General features: G+C 41.4%; 1 protein-coding gene across 1 annotated transcript in view; it reads right to left on the reverse strand.

Annotated features, from left to right (window-relative positions):
* The window catches only part of eif2d (eukaryotic translation initiation factor 2D), a 55,711-nt gene extending 30,250 nt beyond the window's left edge, over positions 1-25,461 (reverse strand). Inside the window, exons 1-13 of the mRNA XM_014412794.3 lie at positions 25,237-25,461; positions 14,354-14,544; positions 14,177-14,260; positions 13,995-14,085; positions 13,810-13,917; positions 11,660-11,928; positions 8,669-8,786; positions 8,547-8,592; positions 8,357-8,463; positions 8,075-8,230; positions 4,569-4,658; positions 4,074-4,169; positions 1,466-1,586 (exon numbers count right to left, since the gene is read on the reverse strand). Coding sequence (XP_014268280.2) covers positions 1,466-1,586; positions 4,074-4,169; positions 4,569-4,658; positions 8,075-8,230; positions 8,357-8,463; positions 8,547-8,592; positions 8,669-8,786; positions 11,660-11,928; positions 13,810-13,917; positions 13,995-14,085; positions 14,177-14,260; positions 14,354-14,544; positions 25,237-25,292 — 1,533 coding nt within the window. The 5' untranslated portion in view covers positions 25,293-25,461. The remainder of the gene's footprint in view (positions 1-1,465; positions 1,587-4,073; positions 4,170-4,568; positions 4,659-8,074; positions 8,231-8,356; positions 8,464-8,546; positions 8,593-8,668; positions 8,787-11,659; positions 11,929-13,809; positions 13,918-13,994; positions 14,086-14,176; positions 14,261-14,353; positions 14,545-25,236) is intronic.
* Between the last annotated feature and the right edge of the window lie 1,123 nt (positions 25,462-26,584).

The raw sequence follows: 26,584 nt of genomic DNA on the forward strand, positions 1-26,584 counted from the left end.
ATATTTTGTTGCATAGATACGCACGCGCGCACACACACACAAACTAAACCTACCATTTTGTTTATTTAGTTGTCAGACGGCCTTATGATTTTAGGTTTGCACAGGGTAGAAGGCAAACCAGTCTTCGGACAAGTCGCAAAATCATCAAAAACAAGGCGTTTTCTAATACCCTCGTACGCAGTGTTGAGACTACCCTCTTGATGGTGTCGTCAATCTGGCTAAACAGACGCAGCATAGGTCTCCAGTCGCACCACTGTATAAAAAAAACATGTCCTTAAACCATGTAGCGTGCTCTTCTATGCTCAGAGGGTAAGGATTTAACCTCCAGTTTTCAACCCCTCTGACAGCAATAAGACTTTCCCTGTCATCACATACACTGAGAAAAATAAAGTCATCGGGGCTACGGTTGAAGCGATCAGCCTCGACCCTGTAAAGTTCAGGGCCTGTTGGACTGTTCCACTGGGAAACATACAGCATCTCTGGGAATCCCACACTGTCCAAGTCCGCACAAACAACTGTGCGAAAGACTTTCCAGTTTCTAGTAGACATGCGTTGTGTCTCCCCCCAAAACACTCCCTCACCACAATCTACACGAAGTATAACTGCTCCGTTGGTATATTTAACGGTATACACATACCCATTACTGCCTCTATATTCTAGCTTAAATTCAGTCCCATCTACGGCGTTTTCACAGCGCTGCTTTTTGCGATGAGGGCCCCTGGGGCATGTGCCTGTAGACTTACCTAGTATGGCTGTGGCTTGGGCGATGTCCTGACTGCTCGTCATGGTTGATACAGATGTCATCCTGCACTCCTTAGTTAGAGGTGTCTGCGTTCCTTAAGTCGCTCTGTTGATGCTCCAAATGGTGAAGGAGTCCGTTTTATATGTACATGTGTTAGACTAGCCCAGTAGGTGTCATTACCCCCCTCTATTTAAAACTATTGGCCTGTGAAACTTTTAGAAAAGTGAAATGCCCCTAAAGTAGTTAAATCATCTAAAAAAAGTACAGGTATATTACTACTGTGGGATGATGGGTGGTGGGTTATATAACCAGAGCTTAACTAAGTATTTTCACACAACTACTGGAAGAAGGAAGGCCTGCTAAGGACGTGGTCACTGTTTTTTTTTTTTTTTTTTTTTTTTTTGGTTTTGTTTTTTTTAGAAGGCAGCTCATAAAAGAGACTGGAAATACTATTATTAATACTATACTAATATTGTCAGTGTGTATTATGTTTGTTTTTTGCTGGTTTTTTTTTTTTCCATGTGTGGATGACTGTACCATGAAACTCATGCCCATAATGAGCGCATGTAAGCTTTTTACCACACTCTGTATGATAAGTGTTAAATATTTTAGTGTATGGGATATGCTTAAGAATTCATAAAAAGCACCAAGGTCATTAATCTATATCAGTACAAACAAACAAATTCATCCAGAAATAGCCAAACTGGAGAAAGAAATTGGCACCTTCTTATTCGACCCTCGAGAAGCCACAGTAATGTCAATGGGTTCAATATGGCCTTTCTTTACTATAGGTGGTTGCCCTGGAAACACAGCTTGATAGCACTCCTGCATTCTTCCCAGTGTTCTGTGGAAAACAAGGTTAACTTTTAGCATTAGCAAAATGGAAAAAACAAAACAAAACAAAACATAGTGTGGATACTATAAAAGTACAATCTGCAAAGATTGCAATGAAGAATTTACTTTCCAAAATTCCCAGTAGTTCTTTTAATTTCACTGCACACAATGCACTATTTGTGCAAACCTTTCAGGCTATGACAGGAAAAACCCCACTGAGAGCAGACTGGGCAGCCACCCATCACAATCTGCCCCTCTTAATGATGCTGGTGACTTGTCCAATCTTTGGTCTGTGGCAACATTGTTTTGTGGATTTGAATCAATTGCTGATCTCTTGTAAACCTAGTGGAGCTTTTATGAGAAATTTGATAACTTTAATTATTTCAAGCAGTTCTACAAATGTGGATAGATGAACAAAATCTTGCTTTTTTGGTTTTGCCTTTTCGTCTAATGTTTTGAAATTTTAAAAACATAAAAAGTCACCTTTAAAATGAGGAAAACATTGCCCTATCCATTCAATTAACCTTTTCTTAAATCAAATACCTGAGATCTAAGCCAATCATAACCTAGCAAAAAACAAACAAACAAACAACCCCCAAATTACTTTAACTGCATTGCAAACTATGTCAGCAGCAGTGATGCGTTAAAGATTTACAGATCAGACCAGGATTAAATGATGCATTAGTACGATTATTTAATCTTTCTGATGGGCAAGGTTGGCCCACTTTAGTAATTAGAGGCAATTTAAATGTGGATTTGCATTGGCTACTTTAACCAGTTAATCTGTCTAATTTACTAAAATACTGATGTATTATATACAATTTACATGCAGTTTCCGTTATTGAATACTACAGAAATAGGGCTGTTCGATATAACGATATATATCGGATGCCGATATGAAAAAGTCAATTGTTCTATAGTTTGTTTCGTGATGTCACAGAATAAACTTTTTATGGCGATATTTTTTCATCGTTTTGATGGTCACTGTAGAATTTCTTATGTTTCTCTTATATTTAATAGAACCACACTACAGACGGACAAGCGACTGTTTTTATGCGTTTATGTTAGCAACAACCACGGTAAAACCATCCCGTGTCCGCTTGTTTATTTTCCACATAAACCTTTCACAATAAAGCTAAAGATCCTGTTGAGACTTTTCAAAATAAACTGAATCACATGAAAGAGTACGCAGAGCGTTTACGGATGAGAAGCAAAAAAGTGCTGTCAGGTAGGGCTGCACGATTTTGCATAAAATGAGAATCACGATTTTTTTGGCTTAGAATTGAGATCACGATTCTCTCACGATTTTCTTTTCCAGTATAAATATTTATTGCACTTATTAACTGCACATCAACTTCGTAACAGTTGAGACTGAACATAAAAACAATAAATAAACATAAAAACAACAAATGTCTCACGTTTTGTTGTTGCCGCAAAATGTTGTACTGCTTGAAATTCCGTCTCCACCGTTGCTCGACACTGCGTGTATAGAGCAGGTAGTGCTACAATAGAAAAATAGTTGCGGGACAGCACTGTGTAGCGTTTGTCTAGGGTGTTGATCATTTTCCTAAATCCCTCGTTTTGCACAGTGTTGATGGGAGCCATATCATTGGTCGGGTGATAAGTGATGGCCTCCGTAATTTCTTTATGCCTGCAGAAGTTCGACGGGTATAGGGAAGCGCTGTATAAGGTTCCCGTTATTGATGTTTGGGTGGTTGTCCGGGACGGATTTTCTCCTGTCACTTTCTCGTCATCCCTGACGTGCTCTTCGTTGTTTTTTTCCCTGCTAATTTTAGCATCACATGGCACAGCTTCTGTATCACGTGGTATAAGGCTCCGCCCTTGTCATTTGTTGAGCAGGAAGAGTGAGCGCTTGTTTTCATGCAGATTATGTCCCGGATCAAAATGCGGTACAATCGTCGTTGTCTTTTTTTTTTTTTTTTTTTTTTTCTTTAAATCGTTGTCATTTGGAAATGAGATCGCACATAAGTATGAATCGAGATCGCGATTTTCTAACGATTAATCGTGCAGCCCTACTGTCAGGTGCCAAAAAAATAAACCTTAGAATCAAACATTAGAATCAGCTTTTCCCCGCAGCACGCTGTGTAATAAATACTAACAAAGAAAATGTCTAAAAATGTATAGTTTCATTCATCGGTTAAAACACTTGACTCCAGGTACACGACCGGCTAAGAAGAAGACCCCCCCCCCAAAAAAAAAAACAACAACCCTTTACCCAAATCGAGTTGCCTGACATTCGCGGAATTTACAGAAATTGTAACATTTTTGTGATATATACCGTTGTTGGGTTGTTGGGAGGATAGATGTCTTATATCGGGATATGAAATTTGGTCACATCACACAGCCCTATACAGAAATGCAAACTATTTTTGTCTATTTCTAGTACAGCTGTTTTTAAGTGTGGGTGGTGTACAGTACTTCAAAAAGCAACATGTTCAATGTTGTACACAGCGCTTTAAAAAAAGTTTGTCTTTACCTGCTAAAGAGGTCATCCCATTTGAGAGAGACTACCTCCTGATACTCTGATTTCTCCAGTAAGCAGTCACACAGAGTTGGGTTGATGGTCACGTAACTAGTAAGGAGGACAAAAATAGTGAGGCTTGAGGGATGGCACTAAACAGGGAGCATGCTGCACTGTTAAGCCATGCCAGCTTTGTGGCAGATAGTTTATTTTCTCCCATAAATCACTGCTAGTTTGTTTCACATCAGATGAGGAACAAATTATTAGAAAAGGAAACATGAGATGTTTTTTGGAGTCTCAGAGTCACATTTAAACATTTTAGCTCATTATAATGTTATTAAGGTCAGTTCTGTATTTAATAGTCAGTGAGTCTGCTGTTCACCACCACGCCCGGTTCAACTCAGCAGCGTGGTCTCCAGGTTTTCAATGTTTAGTTGTTCTGTGTTCTTCTGTCTGTGGTTTTTCAAATATCCACTCTGAATCACAGTAGAGTTTTGAACAGCCTCTTACTTCTTATTATTTTCATCCACCAGCTCATTGTCCTTCACATACTCCGTGACAATACTTCTTACTTCAGCAGGATGCAGTGTAGCTCCTTTCCTAAAGAGGCAACAAAGCACACATTAGTATCACCGATCAATACAAATGAGAAAAACTTATAAGGCTACCTAAGCTTTAATAAAAATATCTACTTTCTTTTGATGAGTTTATTTCCTAATAGACTAATCTATATAAAGCAACACAGCTAGAAAAAAACTGCAGATTTAAAGTTGAATCAGCAGTTTTACTCATCCATCCATCCATCCATCCATCCATCTTCATCCGCTTTATCCGGGGCCGGGTCGCGGGGGCAGCAGCCTAAGCAGAGAAGCCCAGACCTCCCTCTCCCCAGCCACCTCCTCCAGCTTATCCGGGGGAACACCAAGGCGTTCCCAGGCCAGCCGAGAGATATAATCTCTCCAGTGTGTCCTGGGTCTGCCCCGGGGCCTCCTCCCAGTGGGACATGCCCGGAACACCTCACCCAGGAGGCGCCCAGGAGGCATCCTTGTCAGATGCCCGAACCACCTCAGCTGGCTCCTTCCGATGCGGAGGAGCAGCGGCTCTACTCTGAGCCCCTCCCGGATGGCCCAACTTCTCACCCTATCTCTAAGGGAGAGGCCAGCCACCCTTCGGAGGAAGCGCATTTCTGCTGCTTGTATCCGCGATCTCGTTCTTTCGGTCACTACCCACAGTTCGTGGCCATAGGTGAGGGTAGGGACGTAGATCGACTGGTAAATAGAGAGCTTCGCTTTTACACTCAGCTCTCTCTTCACCACGACGGACAGGTGCAGCGTCCGCATCACTGCGGCCGCAGCACCAACCCGTCTGTCAATCTCCGGCTCCCTTCTCCCATCACTCGCGAACAAGACGAACAAGGGCGATCGTGGCTCAAGAGTTGGGTGTTCGTCTTGTAATCGGAAGGTTGCTGGTTCGAGCCCCGGCTCGGACAGTCTCGGTCATTGTGTCCTTGGGCAATACACTTCACCTACCGCCTACTGGTGATGGCCAGAGGGGCCGATGGTGCGATATGGCAGCCTCGCTTCTGTCAGTCTGCCCCAGGGCAGCTGTGGCTACAACTGTAGCTGCTTTCACCAGTGTATGAATGTGAGAGTGAATGAATAGTGGCATTGTAAAGCGCTTTGAAGGATCCTGAAAAGCGCTATATAGATGCAATCCATTATTATTATTATTATTATTATTATTAAGACCCCGAGATACTTGAGCTCCTCCACTTGGGGCAGGAACTCGTCCTCTCCGTGAATCGCTACCTTATCGTGGTGGAGGGGTTTGTGTGTCCCAGGGATCCCAGGGGCTATGTTGTCTGGGGGCTTTTGCCCCCTGGTAGGGTCTCCCATGGCAAATTGGTCCTGGGTGAGGGACCAGACAAAGAGCGATTCAGAAGACCCTTATGAAGAAAACATCAGGGGAACAGTTTACCCTGCCCGGGATAGGGTTACCGGGGCCCCGCCCTGGAGCAAAGCCCGGGGAGGGTGCCCGAGGTCGAGCACAGCCCGAAGAGGAGACATGGGCCCACCACCCGCAGGAGGCGCCATAGGGGTCGGGTGCATTGTGTGCCAGGCGACAGCCAGGAGCGGAGGGCCCTGGCGGACCGATCCCCGGCTGCCAAGACAGTTTTACTCAAAGTATTTAAATTAAGGCTAAGAGATTTAAAGCTCAGGAAAACAGATGCAGGGTTGTTGATTATTTGAGGTACTTGAGCATTTTACCCAAACAAATGCTCCTGACCGCCTGTGGCTAACTGAGCTGTTTTGGTAGACCTACACTGGTGGTTTTAATGTTCTGGCTAATTAGTATATAAACAAACAGTCCTTTGAGTAATAGTGTGGGTTCTCCACAGAAGCTTCTGAAGCTAATTTAAATTTATTTAAAAAAATCTCAGTCCAAGATTGTTTCAGTATATAGTCATTTCATTGGATATTTCAAGGGATTGTTTTATATGAATTACACTGCCCTCCAAGAATTCAGACAATAACCCTTTTCAGAATCAGTATAAACATTTCACCTGTCACAACAGGTCACGCACCGTACTAGAAGCTCCTGGATATTAAAACCTAAGCTGGGAACGCCTACAATTCCCACGATGAGTGGTCACCATACAAAGCACACTAGGAGGAAGATCAAACCAAGTTATTCAGCAGGGGGCAGTTCTTTTTAGAAAGCATTGTCATGCGTTTTGCTTTATTCGTGTTAACTTGCCATCTCCACTTTAGAAGACAGATGTGTGGTAAGAGGCTGAATGAGTTGCAATTTTTTTACAATGTGGCAGCTGGGCAACAATTACAGAGATGCACCCATCCACTGAGCTAGGGAGCAGAGTCAGGACAATTTTCTGTGTTCTTGACCTGGACTGGTGACCAGCTGGTCAGCCTGATGTATGTTCGATTATGAGCCTCTCTATTTCATGCATGTGCAACATGTGCAACATGCACATGGCGTCGCAGGCTAATAGTTGCTCACAATCTTACAGCCACATGTTATTAGTGTGAGGCTGTGGCCCATAGCGTGATGAAGACACAAAGTAAACCTAACGCGACCCTTCAATCACCCTCACCCAGCTGCACGGACATTTTAAAGAACCTAACACAGACAAAGTGGCTAAAAGCTAAAGCTATCCAGAGCCACAAGCCAGCAGCTTTGACAAAAACCTCGGTATGGAGGAACAAAGAACTGAGGAAAATCATTTAGATGAGTGAAAAAGAGAAAAGGGTCAATGTCCTGGTATTTGTTGATTTGATAAACATGCTAAAAAAATGATGTTACACATATAAAAATGATGCTGCACCTGCTATTGTTTGGCTTTATTTTCAGAGTTGTTTCAGTGAGAGAAGATCCTTGAACTTATAGCAGTTTGAAGGGAAATTGTAAAGTTTAACAAATTAATTTTATTATGAAAATAATATATTGCATGACAGAAAGGCTGCTTGTAGTTCTTAGAACATGACAACTGGCAGTTCACTGAATCTTCCAAGAAAACTACTATTTCTGTTTTAGCGCAATTTGCTACGTTTGATCTAAGAAAACTCTACAGTACTGATGATGTACTATTAGTAACACATGGCTTTTCATAGATGGGAAAAAAGCAAATGAAAAACCTTCTGTCAAAAACCCCAATTTACAATGGAAACCATTTTTCCATTCCAGAATTTATGGGTCCCTATGGGGAAAACTACTTGAAAACTATAGATGGAGCAATAAATTAGCAATCAAACGTGTGATTTCAGACGCAGCTAAAGACCAGGAATTCTTCAGCTTGTGTAAGACAAATATTGCCCTATCAGTTCACAGGTTGGTCAGAGGGTGAGGCCAATTATCAGCAGCTCTCCCGGAGTTGCTTGGGATTCAGTGTCTCTTTTAAAGAAACACAAGCTCCAACTCTCCCTGCTATGTCCCCCTGCTGTCCGACCCATGCGAACAGGAGGAAGTATGAAGAGGCAGGATTAGGAAAATATACAGACCTCTTGTTTGCATTCAGAAAGAGAGGCTCCAGCCGAGCAGACACAGAGTATAGAGTTGTGATCTCTGGAGGATGATACGGAATTTCTCCTTCCTCTCCATCCGGCAGTGGAGTCGATTCAACATCTGTGTCCTCGGGAAAGCTGAAGGAACGCAGTCTACAAAAAAACAAGGCAACAGTAATACAAAGTACAAACACAGAGCTAGCCTTGCTGAATGTGGGTGGGTTGCAAGTTTCAATCCCTATGAAGAATTTCTTTATTTTGAAAAAGCCCTCGACTCACTCTGGATTCTTCCAGTCCACCTCCACAATACTCTCCACACCCTTGGTGAGTTCCTTTACTCGCACGATGTTATACCGTTGCTCCATTGTCTGTAGAAACTTGGAGAGCTGTTAGAAAAGACACACATACTGATGAGGTTATGCATTTCACACTAAAATGTGTTCAATGTCACAAGCTGGACACATGATACCTTCTTATAGCTCGACTTCTTGATATCAAGTTGCTTTCCACTTGGGCTGAAAAATACAAGGTGTTTTCAGCAATAATTTTTCTTTCCCCTTAAAACTTCTACAAAGGTGATTTATACATTACCAGCAAGAAAACATATGGTTGCGGAGAAATGTACTCGTCAGTAGGGGGAGCTCTGACTTCTTCACCTTGCTCTTTAAGGCATGAAGAAAGCACTGCAACAGCATGGCGTCCATTACCTCTGTGAAAACAAGGCATGACCTGTATTACATACTTTTCTCTGAGCATGCAAAAAAAAAAAAAGTATTCCACAGCTGAATTAACATAACAAAACCACATGTTCACAAAAAAACCCCAACAAAGTCATCGAGCCTGCCCTGCAACCATTTAGTAGTCATTACGTCAATCAGATTTAAATTGGGGATTAAAGTATTTATGAGGTTTTGGCGAAGTATTATTAAAAGCAGATTCAGAACAACTTTGGTGGGAAGTAATTTAATGGTAAATCTATAACTTCATTTTTATTAATAACACTTCTTTTTTGTGATCTCGGGTGACTTCAACCATGTATCACTGGACAATACACTACCAACATTCAAACAATATGTGGACTGTCCCACCAGGGGAGAGAAAACTTTAGACTTACTGTATGCTAACGTCAAGGATGCATACAGCTCCTCCTCCCTCCCCCCACTTGGTAGGTCAGATCATAACCTGATTCACCTCACCCCCCGCTATGTGCCAATTGTGAGGAGGGAACCTGTGACCACCAGGACTGTTAGGAGGTGGTCAGAGGAGGCAATAGCGGAACTACAGGGCTGTTTCGAGGTGACCGACTGGGAAACACTCTGTGAGCCTCACGCCGAGGACATCAATGGGCTTACTGAGTGTATCACAGACTACATAACTTTCTGCACCGACTCCATTGTTCCAGCTCAGACTGTTCATTGTTACCCAAATAACAAGCCGTGGGTGACTAAGGACATCAAAGCCCTCCTCAACAACAAGAAGAGGGCTTTCAGAGGGGGCAACAAAGAGGAGGTGAGGAAGGTCCAGGTGTTACTAAAGGACAAGATCAGAGAGGCTAAGGACAATTACAGGAGGAAGCTGGAGTGGAAACTCCAGCAGAACAGCATGAGAGAGGTGTGGAGGGGCATGAAGACCATCACTGGATTCAGGCCAACCAACAGCAGGGGAGCTGAGGGAGGTGAGAATAGAGCCGACGAGTTGAATCTGTTTTTCAATAGATTCGACACCACAGTGTCTGCTCCCACCCCCACAACCTCACCTGCAGTCAGCCTGGAATCCAGAGCCACACCACTGTGCCAGCCTCTCTCTTCACATGTTGCCTCCTGTGAGATTCCTGACACCCCTCCCCCACCCATCACCTTCACTCAATACCAGGTTGAGATGCAAATGAGGAGACTTCACTCAGGCAAGTCTGCTGGACCAGACGGAGTGAGTCCCCTTGTCCTCAAGGCCTGTGCCCCCCAGCTGTGTGGAGTCTTTCATAAACTGTTTATGCTGAGTCTGAGTCTGCAGAGGGTCCCGGTGATGTGGAAGACATCATGCCTCGTCCCTGTACCAAAGACGCCACGTCCCAGTGGCCCCCAGGATTACAGGCCCGTGGCACTGACCTCCCACATCATGAAGACCCTGGAAAGGCTCATCCTGGACCAGCTGCGACCCATAGTAAGACCACATCTGGATCCCCTTCAGTTCGCTTATCAGCCTCGTCTCGGAACAGAGGACGCCATCATCTACCTGCTCAATCGTGTCTACACCCATCTGGACCAGCCGGCGAGCACTGTGAGGGTCATGTTTTTTGACTTTTCCAGTGCTTTCAACACCATCAGGCCGACCCTCCTGGGTGATAAGTTAGCAGCGATGCAGGTGGATGCTTCTCTGGTGTCCTGGATTGTTGATTACCTGACAGGAAGACCACAATATGTACGTCTCCCACAGTGTGTGTCTGACAAGGTGATTAGCAACACAGGGGCACCACAGGGGACTGTCCTCTCCCCCTTCCTCTTCACCCTCTACACCACAGACTTCAGCCACTGCACAGAGACCTGCCATCTTCAGAAGTTTTCTGATGACTCTGCGGTGGTTGGATGCATCAGCAGGGATGATGAGACAGAGTACCGGGCTGTGGTCAACTCCTTTGTCACGTGGTATGAGCAGAATCATCTGCAGCTCAACGTGGCAAAGACCAAGGAACTGATCGTGGACTTCAGGAAGACCAGGAAACACTTGACCCCTGTTTCAATCCAGGGGGTCAGTGTTGACATTGTGGAGGACTATAAATACCTTGGAGTACACATTGACAATAAACTGGACTGGGCTAAGAACACCACAGCACTTTACAGGAAGGGCCAGAGTCGTCTCTATTTTTTGAGGCGACTGAGGTCCTTCAACATCTGCCAGAAAATGCTGAGGATTTTCTATGAGTCTGTGGTGGCCAGTGAGATCCTCTATGCTGTTGCATGCTGGGGGAGCAGGCTGAGGGTCGCAGATGCCAACAGACTTAATAAACTGATCCGTAAGGCCAGCAATGTTGTGGGGATGGAGCTGGACTCCCTCAAGGTGGTGTCGGAGAGGCGGATGCTGTCCAAGATAAAGACAATGTTGGATAACACCTCCCACCCACTCCATGACATGTTGGTCAGTCACAGGAGCTCGTTCAGTGAGAGACTGAGATTACCGAAAAGCACCACTGAACGACACAGGAAATCATTCCTGTCTGTGGCCATCTCCCTGTACAACGCATCCACTTAACACACTGTTTGCTGCTACAACTACACATGTTTCTTTTCCAAATATTTATTTATAAGTGACTTATGTATGTATGTATGTATGTATATATATGTATATATTGTACTATTCTTAGTTAGCGTATTGTCTGTCTTGTCTTAATGTTGGTTTAAAATGGAGCACTGTAACAAAAAATAATTTCCCCCAGGGATCAATAAAGTATTCTGATTCTGATTCTGATTCTGATCCTTGCACTTACCATCATCCTGTTACATCAAGGAAAATATGTGAGAGAATTTGATTACATCTATTCAAAAGTCACCTCAAGCCTCAAGGCGACTTTTGTTGTACATCTGGTACCTTGTGGTGTTTTCTGCTCATCCTGGGTCTCCTCCTCCTTCTCATTGTTCTTTTCGCCCTTCTCTTCATCCTGTTCAACTAAGCTCAGCTCCTCAAAACAAGACTGGGCTTGATCTGTGACCGTTTCCTCTGGACTGTGCTGCTCCTCCACACACTTATCAACTTCCTCCTCCTCTTTGTCACTGATTTCACATTCCTCACCGTTCTCCCCATGTGCTTCACTTTCTGCATCTGGTAAAGAAGGAGGACCTGACTTATCTCCAAAAGCCCTGAAAAGGATATGAAACTGGCATTAGAGCATTTTGACTTTTTGCCTCCACCAGCCAATCAACTTGCAGTTTAAACGAATGCTTGTTCAAACTCAAATCGGACAAACTCACCACAAACAAAATACAGTCCTTTTTACCTGCATCAGTACTTTTATTTTAAACAGTTCTAATGAGTAGCCACTTTACTGGATACAGTTATTCAGCTATTCAGTAACACAAAATGCCTTCTTTATTACAGAGGTCAGAGGAGAAAGGCCAGACTCCTTTGATGAAGAGAACACTTCAAATCAAATAATCACTTATAATGCAGAAGAGCATCTCTAAATGCACAACACGTCAAACCTTGAAGCAGATGTGCTACAGCAGCAGGAGACCACAAAAAGTGAGACTCATGTCAGCTAAGAACAGGAAACTGAATTCACATGGGCTCGCCCAGATTGGACAGAAAAGTGTCACCTGGTCTGGAGACTCTCCATTTCTGCTGCAACATTCAAATGTAAGGTCAGAGTTTGGCATAAACAACATGAAAGCATGGATAACTTTTGCCTTGGTTCAGGCTGCTGGTGATGGAAATGCCACAGCTTATCTGGCTATTGATGGTGACCATGCCTGCCTATTTATCACCACAGGGTATCCACCTTTTTACGTCTGCTGCCAGGAAAATAAATGTCAAAAAGCTCAAATCATCTCAAACTGTGCTCTTGAACAGTTTACTGTACTCAGTTGGCCTCCAGTCACCAGATCTCAATCCAATAAAGCACCTCTGGAATGTGCTGGAACAGTAGATTTGTATCATGGATGTGCTGCCAACAAATTAATATGGACCAAAATCTCTGAGGAATGTTTCCACAACCTGGTTGAGTCCTTGCTATAAAGAATTGAGGCAGTTCTGAAGGCAAAACAGGGGGTTCAAATCAGTACTAGCAAGGTGTACCTAATGAAGTGTCCCATGAGTGCACTGTGTGTAATGAAGATTAAATTAAACTAATAGATGGGCACTAAATATAAGCATCACTAATGCAATATCTAATCAAATGTGAAATGTCATTATTTCAGAATGTCATTTTATTTGCGGGAATTTTTTCCCAATTTACCAAACTCTAATTTGTTGATGTTTGAGTCCAAATAAATATTCATGCCAAATCTGAAGTTCACCAAGCATTCCTGATATAGTCACAGGAATGGGATGGCCATGAGGTCAAAAGGACCTTTTATAGCCAAAATGTCATGAGTTCATTTCCGAAAAAGCCTTGATAAATTTCAAAGCCACTGCGTTTAGGAGAGTGGGACGGGCAGACATGATGTGCAAAAACATAATGTGCATCACTAACAAACAATGATCAAATGTTATCAGTTTCATCTTCACTGTTTTTGGAATATCCTCATAAGGAAAAGAAGACAGGTGGTCCTTGTTGTGTAAGTGCTTCATTTTTTTTTTTCATCACTTTTTTTTTTTTCCATTTTTGCATCACTTTTTGCATCATCTGTCAAACCAATGGCAAATTTAGAATCACCAATAAACTAAATAACCAAGCTGTGAACTGTGGGAAGTAGCCTACATGGGCAGAGGGAGAACATGCCTGGAGAAAGCCTGAGAAGCAGGTTTGACCCAACACCCAGCTGTCAGAGGTGCAAGCCAGGATACACCCAGCACAGGTCACCAATTTGGCCAACACTGAGAGACACGCAACTTCAAACATTCACTGCCCTAGTTATTGAGAAAAAACACACCAAAAATTCTCCACCTGCTAGAGTCTTCATGCTAAGCTAAGGAGCTGCCAACTGTAGCCTTCAATTTAATGGAGTGAAACGACACTAATCAATAATGCCACTAAACTTAAATTCAAAACAATTCAATGCTTTAAGGTGAAAGCGACTCACCAGAGATAATCCATGTACGTGTGAAGAATGCAGACTCCTCTTCCTTTCATACCCAAACAGTGCATCTGTTCAGTGGACACAGCAGCTGTCCCAACTGCAACAGGTGCTCTAGGAACAACCCGAAGGACACAGTCACACTTACATTTTTTAGGAAAGGTCTTCCAAAAGTGTTTAATATAACATACCTGTTGTTCACTAATGTAACAGCACAGCTGTCTCCCTGTTTCACATCTGGGAGACCACATGAAGGCACCACCACACCTGGGAGCATGAGATCTTTGGAAAAGCACAATATTCTCTCATAACTTTGCACAAAACATTTGCACACGATTCACTGATCCCCCACCTCAAAAAAAAAAAAGCATACCTGCCCCTCCAGTCAATTTCTGAAGAACAGGAGGCCATGTCTTGAAGGCTGGGAGGAGAGCGGGGTATCGCCAAAGAACATACACTAATAAATATGACAAAAAAAAAAAAGTTACTTAAGAGCAGATCAGTCATCCCATTGTATCCCATATTAGTGCGTTCATTGCAGTTTAATTACCGGTAGGAAAAAGTTTTTTATCCACTTCAAAGAACACTGGATTTTTATGAAGAACATAAACTGTCACAGCATCTCCCTTGTGTGCATAACTCTTGAGAACATTTAGTTCCTCTTTATTGGGGACCAGTTCAGACAGTTCATCAGCAGACAGCAAAGGAAAGGCCGCGGATAAGTCAGCTTTGAGCTTTCTCCTAAAGGCAACAACACAGAAATAGATAAAATACACACGAACAGATGTTTTAAAAATATACCATTTCAATTTATCTGATAATATCTTAACAGATTACCCTGTTTATGCTTGGCTTAACTGCACCATGACCCACACTATTTTTATGCTCAACTCAAGGAAATTGATCCATTTATTTGTTAAAAGATTTTTTTTTTAGAATCCAAATTTATATTTTATTTATTTGTTTTTTTTCAGCTATCAGCTATAATAGCTTGTCAAAACTATAGTTTTCCTCTAAAATATTAGTTTCATTTGTCACCTTGCCAAAAAATAGTCATCTGCTCCTTTCAGCGGGTTATTATTTACCGCCACTTAGGAGCCAAGTTCAATAAACTCTGAGTGGATTAAGGTCCTCTTCGCTTGGCTCATAAATGGAAATAAATGTTATCTCAGATACATGTTCTCTCTGAGATAATCATGTGTGATTAGTAAATGAAAGTCATCATCAGGAGAGGATGAGTGTCAGTGCGCACCATGATGATAGAGAAAAGGGGATGGGGGAGTTATTTTAACCAGCTTGGTCTAATTGGCCATCAAATGCATGCATAAAATATATAAATCTTTTATACTGGCTATGGTTACGATGTGTCTGATGAAGTTAATTCAATAAGGATGGGATGCATGCGACTGCGACATCTACATTTGATATCTTCCCTAATTTCCTTCGGGATTAATAAAGTATTCTGATTAAAGTGACACTGAGAAAACGCAGGGAACAGAAACTGAATACAAAAGGTAGGTAACTGCTTTAGCCTAAATTCTCTAGAAAATGTGTCATGGTGCAGAATTTGAACTTTATTTATTTTTTTACCTGTCCCGTCATCAGAAGTGTTGTCTGAGAGCCCAACAGATTCAGAATGTGAACTTTCAAACATTATACTTTTTAAAATATTGCTCAACATAATTTAATGGCTATATTTCAACATATGGATTTATTTCAACATGAAATTCAGTCAGACTGTCTGCAGCCTGCTTTTAAAAGCCCACTTTAAACTACATTTGGCTCTGTTTTATCATCTCAAAGTTATCTCTGTCTCATCTTTATTCAAATATTCACATAAAGTTCAAGATCTTAACAGTGTCAGACATTTTTTCCGACTACAACCTCATAAATGATTGTGTGTTTACGTGTGCAAAGCTTTATTTAAACAGTTATTGTTGGCTGATGGTGTGACAGCTGCATTACCCTCCACAGAGTCATTGTGAAAGATGTAGTGTACAGATTTTATTCTGAGCTGGAAATAAATCGGCAGTGTAATCGCTGCGTCTGTCCTCACATTGATGACTGAGGACTCCGCTAAGTACAAAAAATAAAGACTGACCTTGAATTCTGGTGTTTGGAAAAACATAAACTTCATATTAAATCACTCCACTGCATGATTTGATAGGGACCTCATGAGGGAGGAAATTAATCTAAATGCTTGTCAGTTGATTCAGGAGCAGCAGAAGGAGTCCGAGAGAAACTAGGAGTTCATTGAAGAAAAAAACCAGACAGCAAGCATGATAGGTACACAGATTCAGAGTTTATGTTAGCATTCTTTCTGTAACAGAAACCTCAGAGTACCCTCAACTCAGGATTAAGAAACTCAGTTTTTCCTAGGGCCCAAGTTACAACCTGTGTAAGAGCCAAAGTCAATGTTTATGTTTTTCCTTTTTGTTTTGGTGGCACAGGTGTATAGCTTTACCTGCGTCTCAGGTGATGGTGTGTGGGTGTGGTCACAGTCTATTTACCTGAGGTCGGTGTTCGCAGCAGGTGTGTTGGGTGAGTGGTTTGTGGGCAAACTTTTCTGTTGACCGTCATTTTTTGGCACACCAGTTAATCCATGCGCTAGTTGGAAATTGATTGAAAGCGCAAATGTTTGTTCTTGTTTTGTTCTTAAAATAAATGCGCAAAGTACAAGTTCGACTCATTGTGGATTATTGGAGGCGCGTCACAGGGACACAACCAACTCAGCCGGCCGCGGCTTTATTTACGGATGAAAGTCGCAACATTTAGTCAACAGAAAAACCCTTGTCTTTTATTGCACGCATCAAAACAATGAAGAGGATTTTTGGACATACGTTTTGGAGTCACGGAGATGTCAGATGAGTGGACGCAGTTCTCAAATGAGTAATTGGAAACGGCACCGTCACACTGGCATGGTGGAACGCAGCGCAACAGACACTTCAGAAGCGGTAGGACACGCGGATTCACTCTGTGTATTATTGGATGTTTTGAACACAGTTTGTAAGTGTCATCGCTTGTCCATTGGGGACATTGGTTTGATCTGCGTTGTGTGCGTGCGTGTGCTTGATTTGGCAAGCTGGAGGACTCTGCTCTGGTTTTGACAGCCTGTGACGCTGCTGCGCAATGGTTTACACGGAAGAAAAGTATTGGCTGTGATCTATCTGTGAAGCTGTGGAATATAATGTTGTTTTGATGCATGTGAAAAAGTGACGATGAGTGAAATAAAAGAAGCCGAACATGAACTGGAAGAAAAAAGATCTGCAAAACTGACGGCTAAAGCGCTTGCTTTTAAAATGGAAACTTTGCAGAAAGAGCGAAAAGCTCATGTTAACAAGATTAAAGGGTTAACTCGTGATATTAAAGAATTGATGAACAAGGATGACAATGCAAAAGCTGTGCTGCTTAACTTGGAAAAACTGAATGATTTGTATAAAAATGCCAAAGCAGTTCATGATGCATTCATTTTATTGATTCCTAAAGATGAACAAGATGCTCATATTGACTGGTTTGGACGCATAACAAAATGTAATGATGATTTTGTTGAAGATGTGAAACAGTGGCTTCTTGAAGCTGGAAGACCTTTTATGGAAAAAGATAATGAAGCTGAGAAAGTGCCTACTGCTGTTACTTTGGATGTGCCCGTTTCTGCTGAGACGGTTTTATCAAAGGAGACGGTTTCTTCCACAAATGATAAACATAACATCTTAACATCCCCAAAGCAGGTTAAAACAAATTCTGACATACAAGATGAAATACAGCCAGGTGACAGTGTTTCAAACGTAGGAAGCAAAAAGAGTAAAATCAGTTCTTCAAGCTCAAACTCCAGAGCATCAAGTACAACATCAGCACGAATAATGGCTGAAGCTGAAGCAGCTGCTCTGATGGTAAGGCAAAAAGTGCTTAAGGATAAACATGCCTTGGAGGAACATGAAGCACAGTTAAGGAGACAGCGGGAGCAACTGGAGCTGGAAACAAATATAGCTGCCACGGTTGCAAAAATGAAAGTACTGAAAGGCTCAAAAGGATCCAGTATTAAAAGTAAACTATCAAAAATATCAGATGGTATGGAGTCATATTTTGAAAAGGGACAGAAGGTAACTCAAGTGTTGAATACTAGTCCGGATACTCCTGTACATGAAAGGCAACATGTGCATATCTTTAGGGAGCATAATGTTGCAGACTCACAATCTCTCTTAACCACAGGCAGAGTTCCAATACAACCTCAGACTCTTTCTGAAGATCCCTTGACATATCACTCAGACATTAGAAATTCACGTGAAAATAAACATGTATCTTCTCAACTTTCTAGTCATGAAGAAGACTGTAACATCGTATCTGTCATGAGTAAGCAAAACGAACTCACTGCTTTATTAATCCAACAACATAGTCTTTCTTCATTACCTAAAAAGGAGATCCCAGTTTTTGATGGAGATCCACTTCAGTACCAGACTTTTATTAAATCGTTTGAACACAACATTGAAAGCAGAAATAAAAACCCTGGAGATTGTGTGTTGTTCCAAATAATAAAGACAAAGGGTCAACCAAGAGAACTTGTAAGAAGTTGCCTACACATGACTTCAGAAGCAGGATTCAGAAAGGCAAAGTCTTTATTACGGCAGCATTTTGGTAATGAACATAAACTTGCCACGGCTTACATGAGCAAAGCACTTGCTTGGTCTTCAATAAAAACAGAGGACACGAAAGCTCTTCAAGCTTACACAATATTCCTAAGAGGCTGTTGCAATGCTATGGAAGATCTCAGTTATATGCAGGAGCTTGACATGCCTGCCAACATGTTAGCTATAACAAAGAAACTTCCCTACAGGCAGAGAGATAAGTGGAGAACTGCAGTCTGTGATTTCCATGAGAAGTGTAATCGACAAGCTACATTTAAGGATCTTGTGGAGTTTTTAGAAAAACAAGTGAAGATCGCATCTGACCCAGTGTTTGGGGACATCAAGGATATCTGCACGACAAACAGAGACACAAGAAAACTTAAGTCCCAAACTCACACAAGATTCAAAGAAAGTTCTTTTGCTACCTCTGTGATGGCATCTGAAAAAGAAAATAACAAAGTTAAGGAAAAGGAAAGAACAACACAAATGAGTTGCTTGTTTTGCAAAGGTGAACATACCTTAGAAAATTGTCAAGAGCTGGAAAGAAAAACGCAAAAAGACAAAATCACTTTTCTAAAAGAGAATGGAGTCTGTTTCGGATGTCTTTCTAAAGGTCACATTAGTAGAGACTGCAAAAAGCGCCTCAGGTGCAAGACGTGTGGTTTAAAGCATCCTCAAATGTTACACATCTATCAAAAGACAATGAGTAAAGAACAAGAATCAAAGGAACAAACTCAAAATCGTGCCATAGTCTCTATTCAGACCAGTGCTCTTACTGGGGCCGGTAAAGATGAATTCAAACTTTCAATCGTGCCTGTGAAAGTTAAGGCCAAGAAAGGAAATGTAACATTGTACACCTATGCATTTCTTGACCCAGGCAGCACTGCATCATTTTGTACAGTAAAGCTGATGAATAAGCTGAAAATGCATGGAAGAAGATCCAACATTCTGTTGAGAACTATGGGACAAAATAAAGTTGTTGAAACGGATATTATTGCAGATTTAGAAGTTGCTGGACTAGACGGAAATGAGTTTTGTGATCTTCCCATTCTTTATACTCAGTTCATTATGCCTGTCCATAAAGGAAACATTCCTCACCAGAACGATATACTCCGGTGGCCATATTTGAAGTCTGTACATCTGCCAGAAATTGACTCTGAAATTGATTTGCTAATTGGCTCGAATGTGCCAAAGGCTCTGGAACCACTGGATGTCATTAGAAGTGTTGGAGATGGACCGTATGCTGTTAAAACTGTCCTTGGCTGGACAGTGAACGGACCTTTGGGTGAGACTCAAACTGAAGTTCACAATCAGCCACAGATAAGTGTCAATAGAGTTTCAGTGGTGAAACTTGATGAGCTGTGGAATCAGCAGTTTAAAACTGATTTTCCAGAGTGTGCCAGAGATGAGAAAGAACCTTCTAAGGAAGACCAACAGTTTTTGGATAAAGTTTCCAATACTGCTAAGCTACATAATGGTCATTATTATATTGGACTCCCATTGAAAGACTTAAAGGTCTGCATGCCAGATAATAAAAGTGTTGCTGAACAACGCCTTCAGAATCTGAAGAAAAGACTTATGAAGAACTCTACTTTTCTGCAGGACTATAACAGCTTTATGTCAGATATGATCTCTGAAGGTTATGCAGAAAAGGTACCAGAAGACAACTTAGAACGGACGGATGGCAGGAAATGGTATTTGCCGCACCATGGTGTTCTGCATCCGCAGAAGAAAACCCTTAGAGTGGTGTTTGACTGTGGAGCCAAGTATCAAGGAGTGTCGCTAAATAGCAAGCTCTTACAAGGTCCAGACTTGACCAGCACGTTAATTGGAGTTCTGACAAGATTTCGTAAAGAACCTGTTGTCATTGCTGCAGACATTAAGGCCATGTTTCACCAGGTTAAAATACCAGAGGAGGATCGAGATATGTTGAGATTCCTTTGGTGGCCCAACGGAGATTACACTCAAGCCATGGTTGAATACAGGATGACAGTACATGTGTTTGGAGCAACTTCATCTCCAAGTTGTGCAAATTTTGCACTAAGGAAATGTGCTGAAGATCATAAACAACAGTTTAGCCTTCAAGCCGTGGATGCAATGTTGAACAACTTTTACGTCGACGATTGTCTCGTCTCAGCAGCCACAGAAGAGGATGCGATCGATCTCTATCATGAACTCTGTGCCATATGCTTGAAAGGAGGCTTTCCACTGAACAAATGGATAAGTAACAGTCGTAATGTGTTGGCTGTAATACCTGAAAGTAACAGAGCAAGCAAAATAAAGGATCTAGACTTGATCAGTGATGAACTTCCGGTGGAAAGAGTTTTGGGCGTTCAATGGTGTGTGGAGTCTGACGTTTTCAAGTTCAGAATCACTCTAAGAGATCGACCTTTGACAAGACGTGGCATCCTTTCTGTAGTCAGCTCTGTTTATGACCCTTTAGGAATGTTGGCACCAGTAATCTTAACTGCTAAAAAGATTCTGCAAAATCTGTGTCGAAAAAAGATTGGATGGGATGATGCATTACCTGATGCGGTTATACAGGAATGGACTATTTGGATGCAAGAGCTCTACAAGCTGGAGGAGTTCAAGGTTGATCGTTGTTTTAAAACCAACAGTTTTGGAACTGTAAAAACTGCTCAGTTGCATCATTTCGCAGATGCATCTGAGGACAGCTATGGAACATTGACTTATTTGTTACTAAAGAACGAACGAGACCAGGCACGCTGTGCATTCATTATGGGAAAGGCACGTGTTGCTCCTTTAAAACCAGTTACAATCCCTCGAATGGAGTTAACTGCTGCCACCTTAGCAAGCAGAATGGATGTAATGTGGAAAAAGGAGCTGCAGATGGAACTGAAGGACTCAGTATTTTGGACTGACAGCACCTCTGTACTGAAATATATCAACAATAAAACAACAAGGTTCCGCACTTTCGTCGCCAACAGAGTTTCTGAGATTGTCAAAGTTTCAAATCCTCAACAATGGAGATATGTGGACACGGATAACAATCCAGCAGATTTGGCTTCTCGAGGTTTAACAGTACAATCCTTTTTGAAAAATAAACAAACTTGGCTCTCTGGACCTCCATTTCTTCTACTACCACAAGAGGAGTGGCCTCAGAATCCTGATGAAGTGAAACAACTCTCATCAAGCGATGCAGAAATTAAAACAACAGTGAATGCTGTTCAGACGTCACAAGAAATGGATCCGGTTTCTCACTTCATTCAGTATTTTTCATCCTGGACTCGGCTGAAGCGTGCAGTAGCATGGATTCTGAGAGTTAAAAAACTGCTTCTGCATTACAGTAGAAGAAAACTACAGATTAAACATGATCCTGAACAAAATCTTGAACTTCAAATGAAGAAACACTGTCTGGACACCAGCAGTCTCAAAGTTGAGGAGCTGGTTAGCGCTGAAATGGCTATAATCTCCTTTTGTCAAAGGAAGCGGTTTGCTGATGAAATCTCCTGTTTAACAAAAGGATCGAATGTTAAGAGAACCAGTCACATTTATAAACTTACTCCCATCCTGGAAGAAGGTGTGTTGAGAGTTGGTGGACGACTCAGTAGAACTGCAATGCCAGAAGAGAGAAAACATCCTGTTATTCTGGCCAAAGACTTCCACATTTCTAACCTAATCCTTCAACATGTCCATGAAGCGGTGGGTCATGGAGGTCGTAACCACATGTTATCTAAACTGCGTCAAAAATACTGGATTTCAGGTGTCACAGTACCTATAAGAAAAATTGTGGCTAAATGCATTGTGTGTCGGCGCGTAAATGCCCCACCAGGACAACAACAAATGGCAGACCTGCCCCTACACAGAGTAACTCCTGATGAACCACCATTTACATATGTCGGAGTGGACTATTTCGGACCGTTTCTAGTGAAACGTGGAAGGACTACTGTAAAATGCTATGGTGTGATATTCACATGTTTAGCGTCAAGAGCCATTCATATTGAAATGGCATCATCACTGGACACAGACTCTTTTATCAATGCCCTTCGTCGCTTTATTGCTAGACGTGGTCAAGTAAAAGAACTGCGATCTGACAACGGCACCAACTTTGTGGGATCCCATCGTGAGCTGAAGGAAATGATAGCAGATTGGAATCAATGCCGTATACACAATACCCTTCTTCAAAAGGGCATTAAATGGACTTTCCATCCCCCAGCTGGCTCACATCATGGAGGTGTATGGGAAAGACTTATAAGATCTGTGAGAAAGATTCTTAATTCCACCTTAAATGTACAAAGTCTTGATGAAGAGAGCCTCAGGACTGTGTTATGTGAGGCTGAAGCTATTTTGAATGGCCGTCCTATTACAAAGGCTTCTACAGATCCAAATGACCTTGAAGCACTTACTCCAAACCACCTGTTGCTTCTTAAGACTGCACCATCATTACCACCAGGATGTTTTCAAAAAGATGACATATATGCTCGTCGCAGATGGAAACAAGTCCAATATATGTCAGATTTATTCTGGAAAAGGTGGATTAAAGAATATCTTCCACAACTGCAACAAAGACAGAAATGGTGCAACCCAAAACGAAACTTCATGCCAGGAGACATTGTGATCATTGTTGATGATTCCGCACCACGGAATTCCTGGATAACTGGAAAAATAGAAGAGACAATCCAGGACAAAAGGAGATTTGTTCGTCATCTTCGGATCAAGACAAAGACTGGATTCCTAAACAGACCTATAAATAAAGTCTGTCTTTTGCAGGAAACAGAGACTATTTAACATATTGGACTGACTGGATAATCTTTAAGTGACCTACTCCTTTTATTTATGGGTTATTAACTTCACAGATGGTGAACCACAAGTAGTAGTACTGATGCATGTTGCACTAAAGGGCGATTGACATGTTTTATGAACAAGAAAATGACGTAAGACTTGATTATTTCGTAATTATTATTTAAAAGATAATAATTAGGGGCCGGTATTGTAAGAGCCAAAGTCAATGTTTATGTTTTTCCTTTTTGTTTTGGTGGCACAGGTGTATAGCTTTACCTGCGTCTCAGGTGATGGTGTGTGGGTGTGGTCACAGTCTATTTACCTGAGGTCGGTGTTCGCAGCAGGTGTGTTGGGTGAGTGGTTTGTGGGCAAACTTTTCTGTTGACCGTCATTTTTTGGCACACCAGTTAATCCATGCGCTAGTTGGAAATTGATTGAAAGCGCAAATGTTTGTTCTTGTTTTGTTCTTAAAATAAATGCGCAAAGTACAAGTTCGACTCATTGTGGATTATTGGAGGCGCGTCACAGGGACACAACCAACTCAGCCGGCCGCGGCTTTATTTACGGATGAAAGTCGCAACAACCTCCATGCAGGAGGGAAATATGATTCAAGAGCTCCAAACTCCAAAATGTCCCAAAGGTACTATTCATCTCATAACAGCAATCTTATAAAAGAGATGACATACAGCTCTGGGTCAGAGAAAAATCCACATTTTAGCCAACCTCTTCAACTGTCTAATTCTGTAACTAATGAAATAAAAAAATGTCATCATTGGTTCAGAAAAGCTGCATCCAAGCATCAAGTTCTCTCCTTGGTTCTTTATCCATTCATGTAACATCTGCTGTCCGAGACCTGAGTGTGATATTCAAATCTAATCACAGTTGTGAGAAACATAAACAAGATTTCCCAGTCCTGCTACTATCACCTAAGGAATTTTGTAAAGATACGATCAGTACTTTACAAAAATGATTCAGTGTCAGACTATCATTCATACTTTAATTTCCACTGGGTTGGATTATTTTAATAATAATTACACAGGTATCAGAAAGCACTAAATCACAAAATACAACAGGTAGACCTTTTAAAAGAACCAAGAAAACTGAACATATTCCACGAGTCTTAATGCCTCTACACAGGCTCCCCATTTCTTTTAGAACTGACAGTATATTTAAAGCCCAGCCCAAGAATATATATATAAACATAACCTAACTAAGAGACAAACATCAACAGTTGGAGTGGAAGAGAGAGGCTGAGCAGTTCGTCCAGGCCTGCTTTTATAGTCTTGAAGAGACAGACGATCTGATTGGCTGACGATCCTCCCACACGTGCCAATTATTAATATCAGGACTTTTTCTGACAGTGGGAGGGAAATGACCTGCCTGAGGAAATCCAGCTGGTGTTTACTTTAAAATCACTGCTAAATATTTATTTACGTTGAAAACCTTTAAAAAAACATTTAGCATACATTTTAGATATATATATTTTTTACATTCATAGATTAGCTTCACCTTATTCTTTCAACTTTTTGATTTTAATGTTAATTTTACTGGAATCACATTGTATTGGATTTACATTTTGACACCGGCACATTTTGATTGATTTTTTTTAAAAATTATAATTTCCACCCAGTATGTCCGTTTATTCTGTTCCTATGCGAAGCACCTCGTAACACTGGTTTTGATAAACGTGATAAATGATATACAAATAAGCGTTATTATTATTGTTATTATTATAAGAGTAAAATAATATGGTCATTATTTGTCCTTGTTAAATATTGATCGATATTTACAGTGCCAGCTAATAATGAGCTTTCAGCTCAAATACGAAGATATACGGAAAAACTGATATATCGCCGCTATTTAAATCTATTCATTCACTGACCAGAAGCTTCACTGTAAGCTGAAGAGAAGAACTACTCCGTTTTGATTTATTCCAGTTATATGAGGAGGACAGCGTCTGATACTTGGACAGTTTAAAAAAATGTTTAGAGTCCTCCACCACATATAATAAATGTGAATATGTAGAAGAAGCAAGCGTCAGCTAAAGATGTGAGCAGCAGTGACTCACCTGTCTGATCCTTTGATTGCGGTGTTGGATTTGACACGAAATGGTTTGGCAAACATATTTTCATAAAACGTTAGTCAGAAGAATTCAGCATGACCACTTCTGATTGTACGCCTTTTCAGTACATCAGCACAGAGCATCTAAAACGACTCATCTACAACACATAAACTGATTCTACAATGCTTTTCAGTAGTCAGCTGCTCCTCGTTTGGTGGGATGGTCCGACACATATTTATGACCGATGTGAAACTGCACAGGCAACTTTTGTTCCGCATGATAAACTAAGCACGTAGGTGTCAGTACGGTAATATTTTTTCTGCGGAGTCCAAAGTGTGTGTATATCGAATCTCCGTTACCATCGACAGAATAGGCAGTAATTGTAAAACTTCTTGTAGGCTAAACCAAGCAACTGTTTAATGTTGACTCACATGAACAGTGCTCCATGTAAAATAATGACTTGTTAAAAGTGTCGACAATTAAGCATTTCAACTAGTGAGAAAAATTTATTGTCGTTGCAAAGAAAGACAGTTTTATTCTGTCTTTGCTGTGTAATAATAATAATAATAATAATACTTCTGAAACAAACAATGAAACTAATAAAAAAAACTATACATTTCCTTTATAAAGTAAATTTTAGCTCTGAAAATATTTACTCAGGCATTTTACTCTCCACTGATTAAAATAGGTACCTTTTCTGGAAAGCTTTGATAGGTAGAGGGGCATGCTGGGAGATATATGACTTGAACTTCCTGACCTTGTCTCTTGTAGTTTTATTCAAAATGCTCATGAAGCTGTTGACGTCAGCTATGCAATAATCAGTTTTTAGGCAAGTGAGGAAGAGAACTGTTTGTGTTTTTGTAAAGGATTGAATCCACGTATGGACTCCTACCGTGTACAATACATCCAGAAAGTGCTCAATTGGTAAGGATTGTTGAATGAGGAATTCCATAAGTGAGTTGGATGCTATACAGTGATTCATCCAGTCAGTCTGTGAGGACCTGTAGTTAATGGCTTATCTTCTTTGCTCCATGCTTATAGACAGAGAGAATGTGAGATGGTGTGCTTGGTCCGGTAAAATGTGGCAGTAAGCGTCTAAAACAGTGTCTGACCCAGGGCTTATCACAGAGTTGTTACACTCGTAGCACCAACTGTCCATGTGCCCCACAACGCAGATTCCAAAGAAGTAGAGTGGGAACGACTACTCGGTTTTCAGGTCTCCAGCTGGCTGTGTCTCTGTCTGCAGTGGAGTATAATGTCAAGTTCAGACAAATGCAAAGATGTTGATATGGCAACATGACACGTGGGCCTCTCTTATGGTTTCCAGATGTATGTAGGGTGCAGAAAAATTTAT

This window comes from Maylandia zebra, linkage group LG20 (genome assembly GCF_041146795.1).
Source record: "Maylandia zebra isolate NMK-2024a linkage group LG20, Mzebra_GT3a, whole genome shotgun sequence".
NCBI lineage: Eukaryota > Metazoa > Chordata > Actinopteri > Cichliformes > Cichlidae > Maylandia > Maylandia zebra.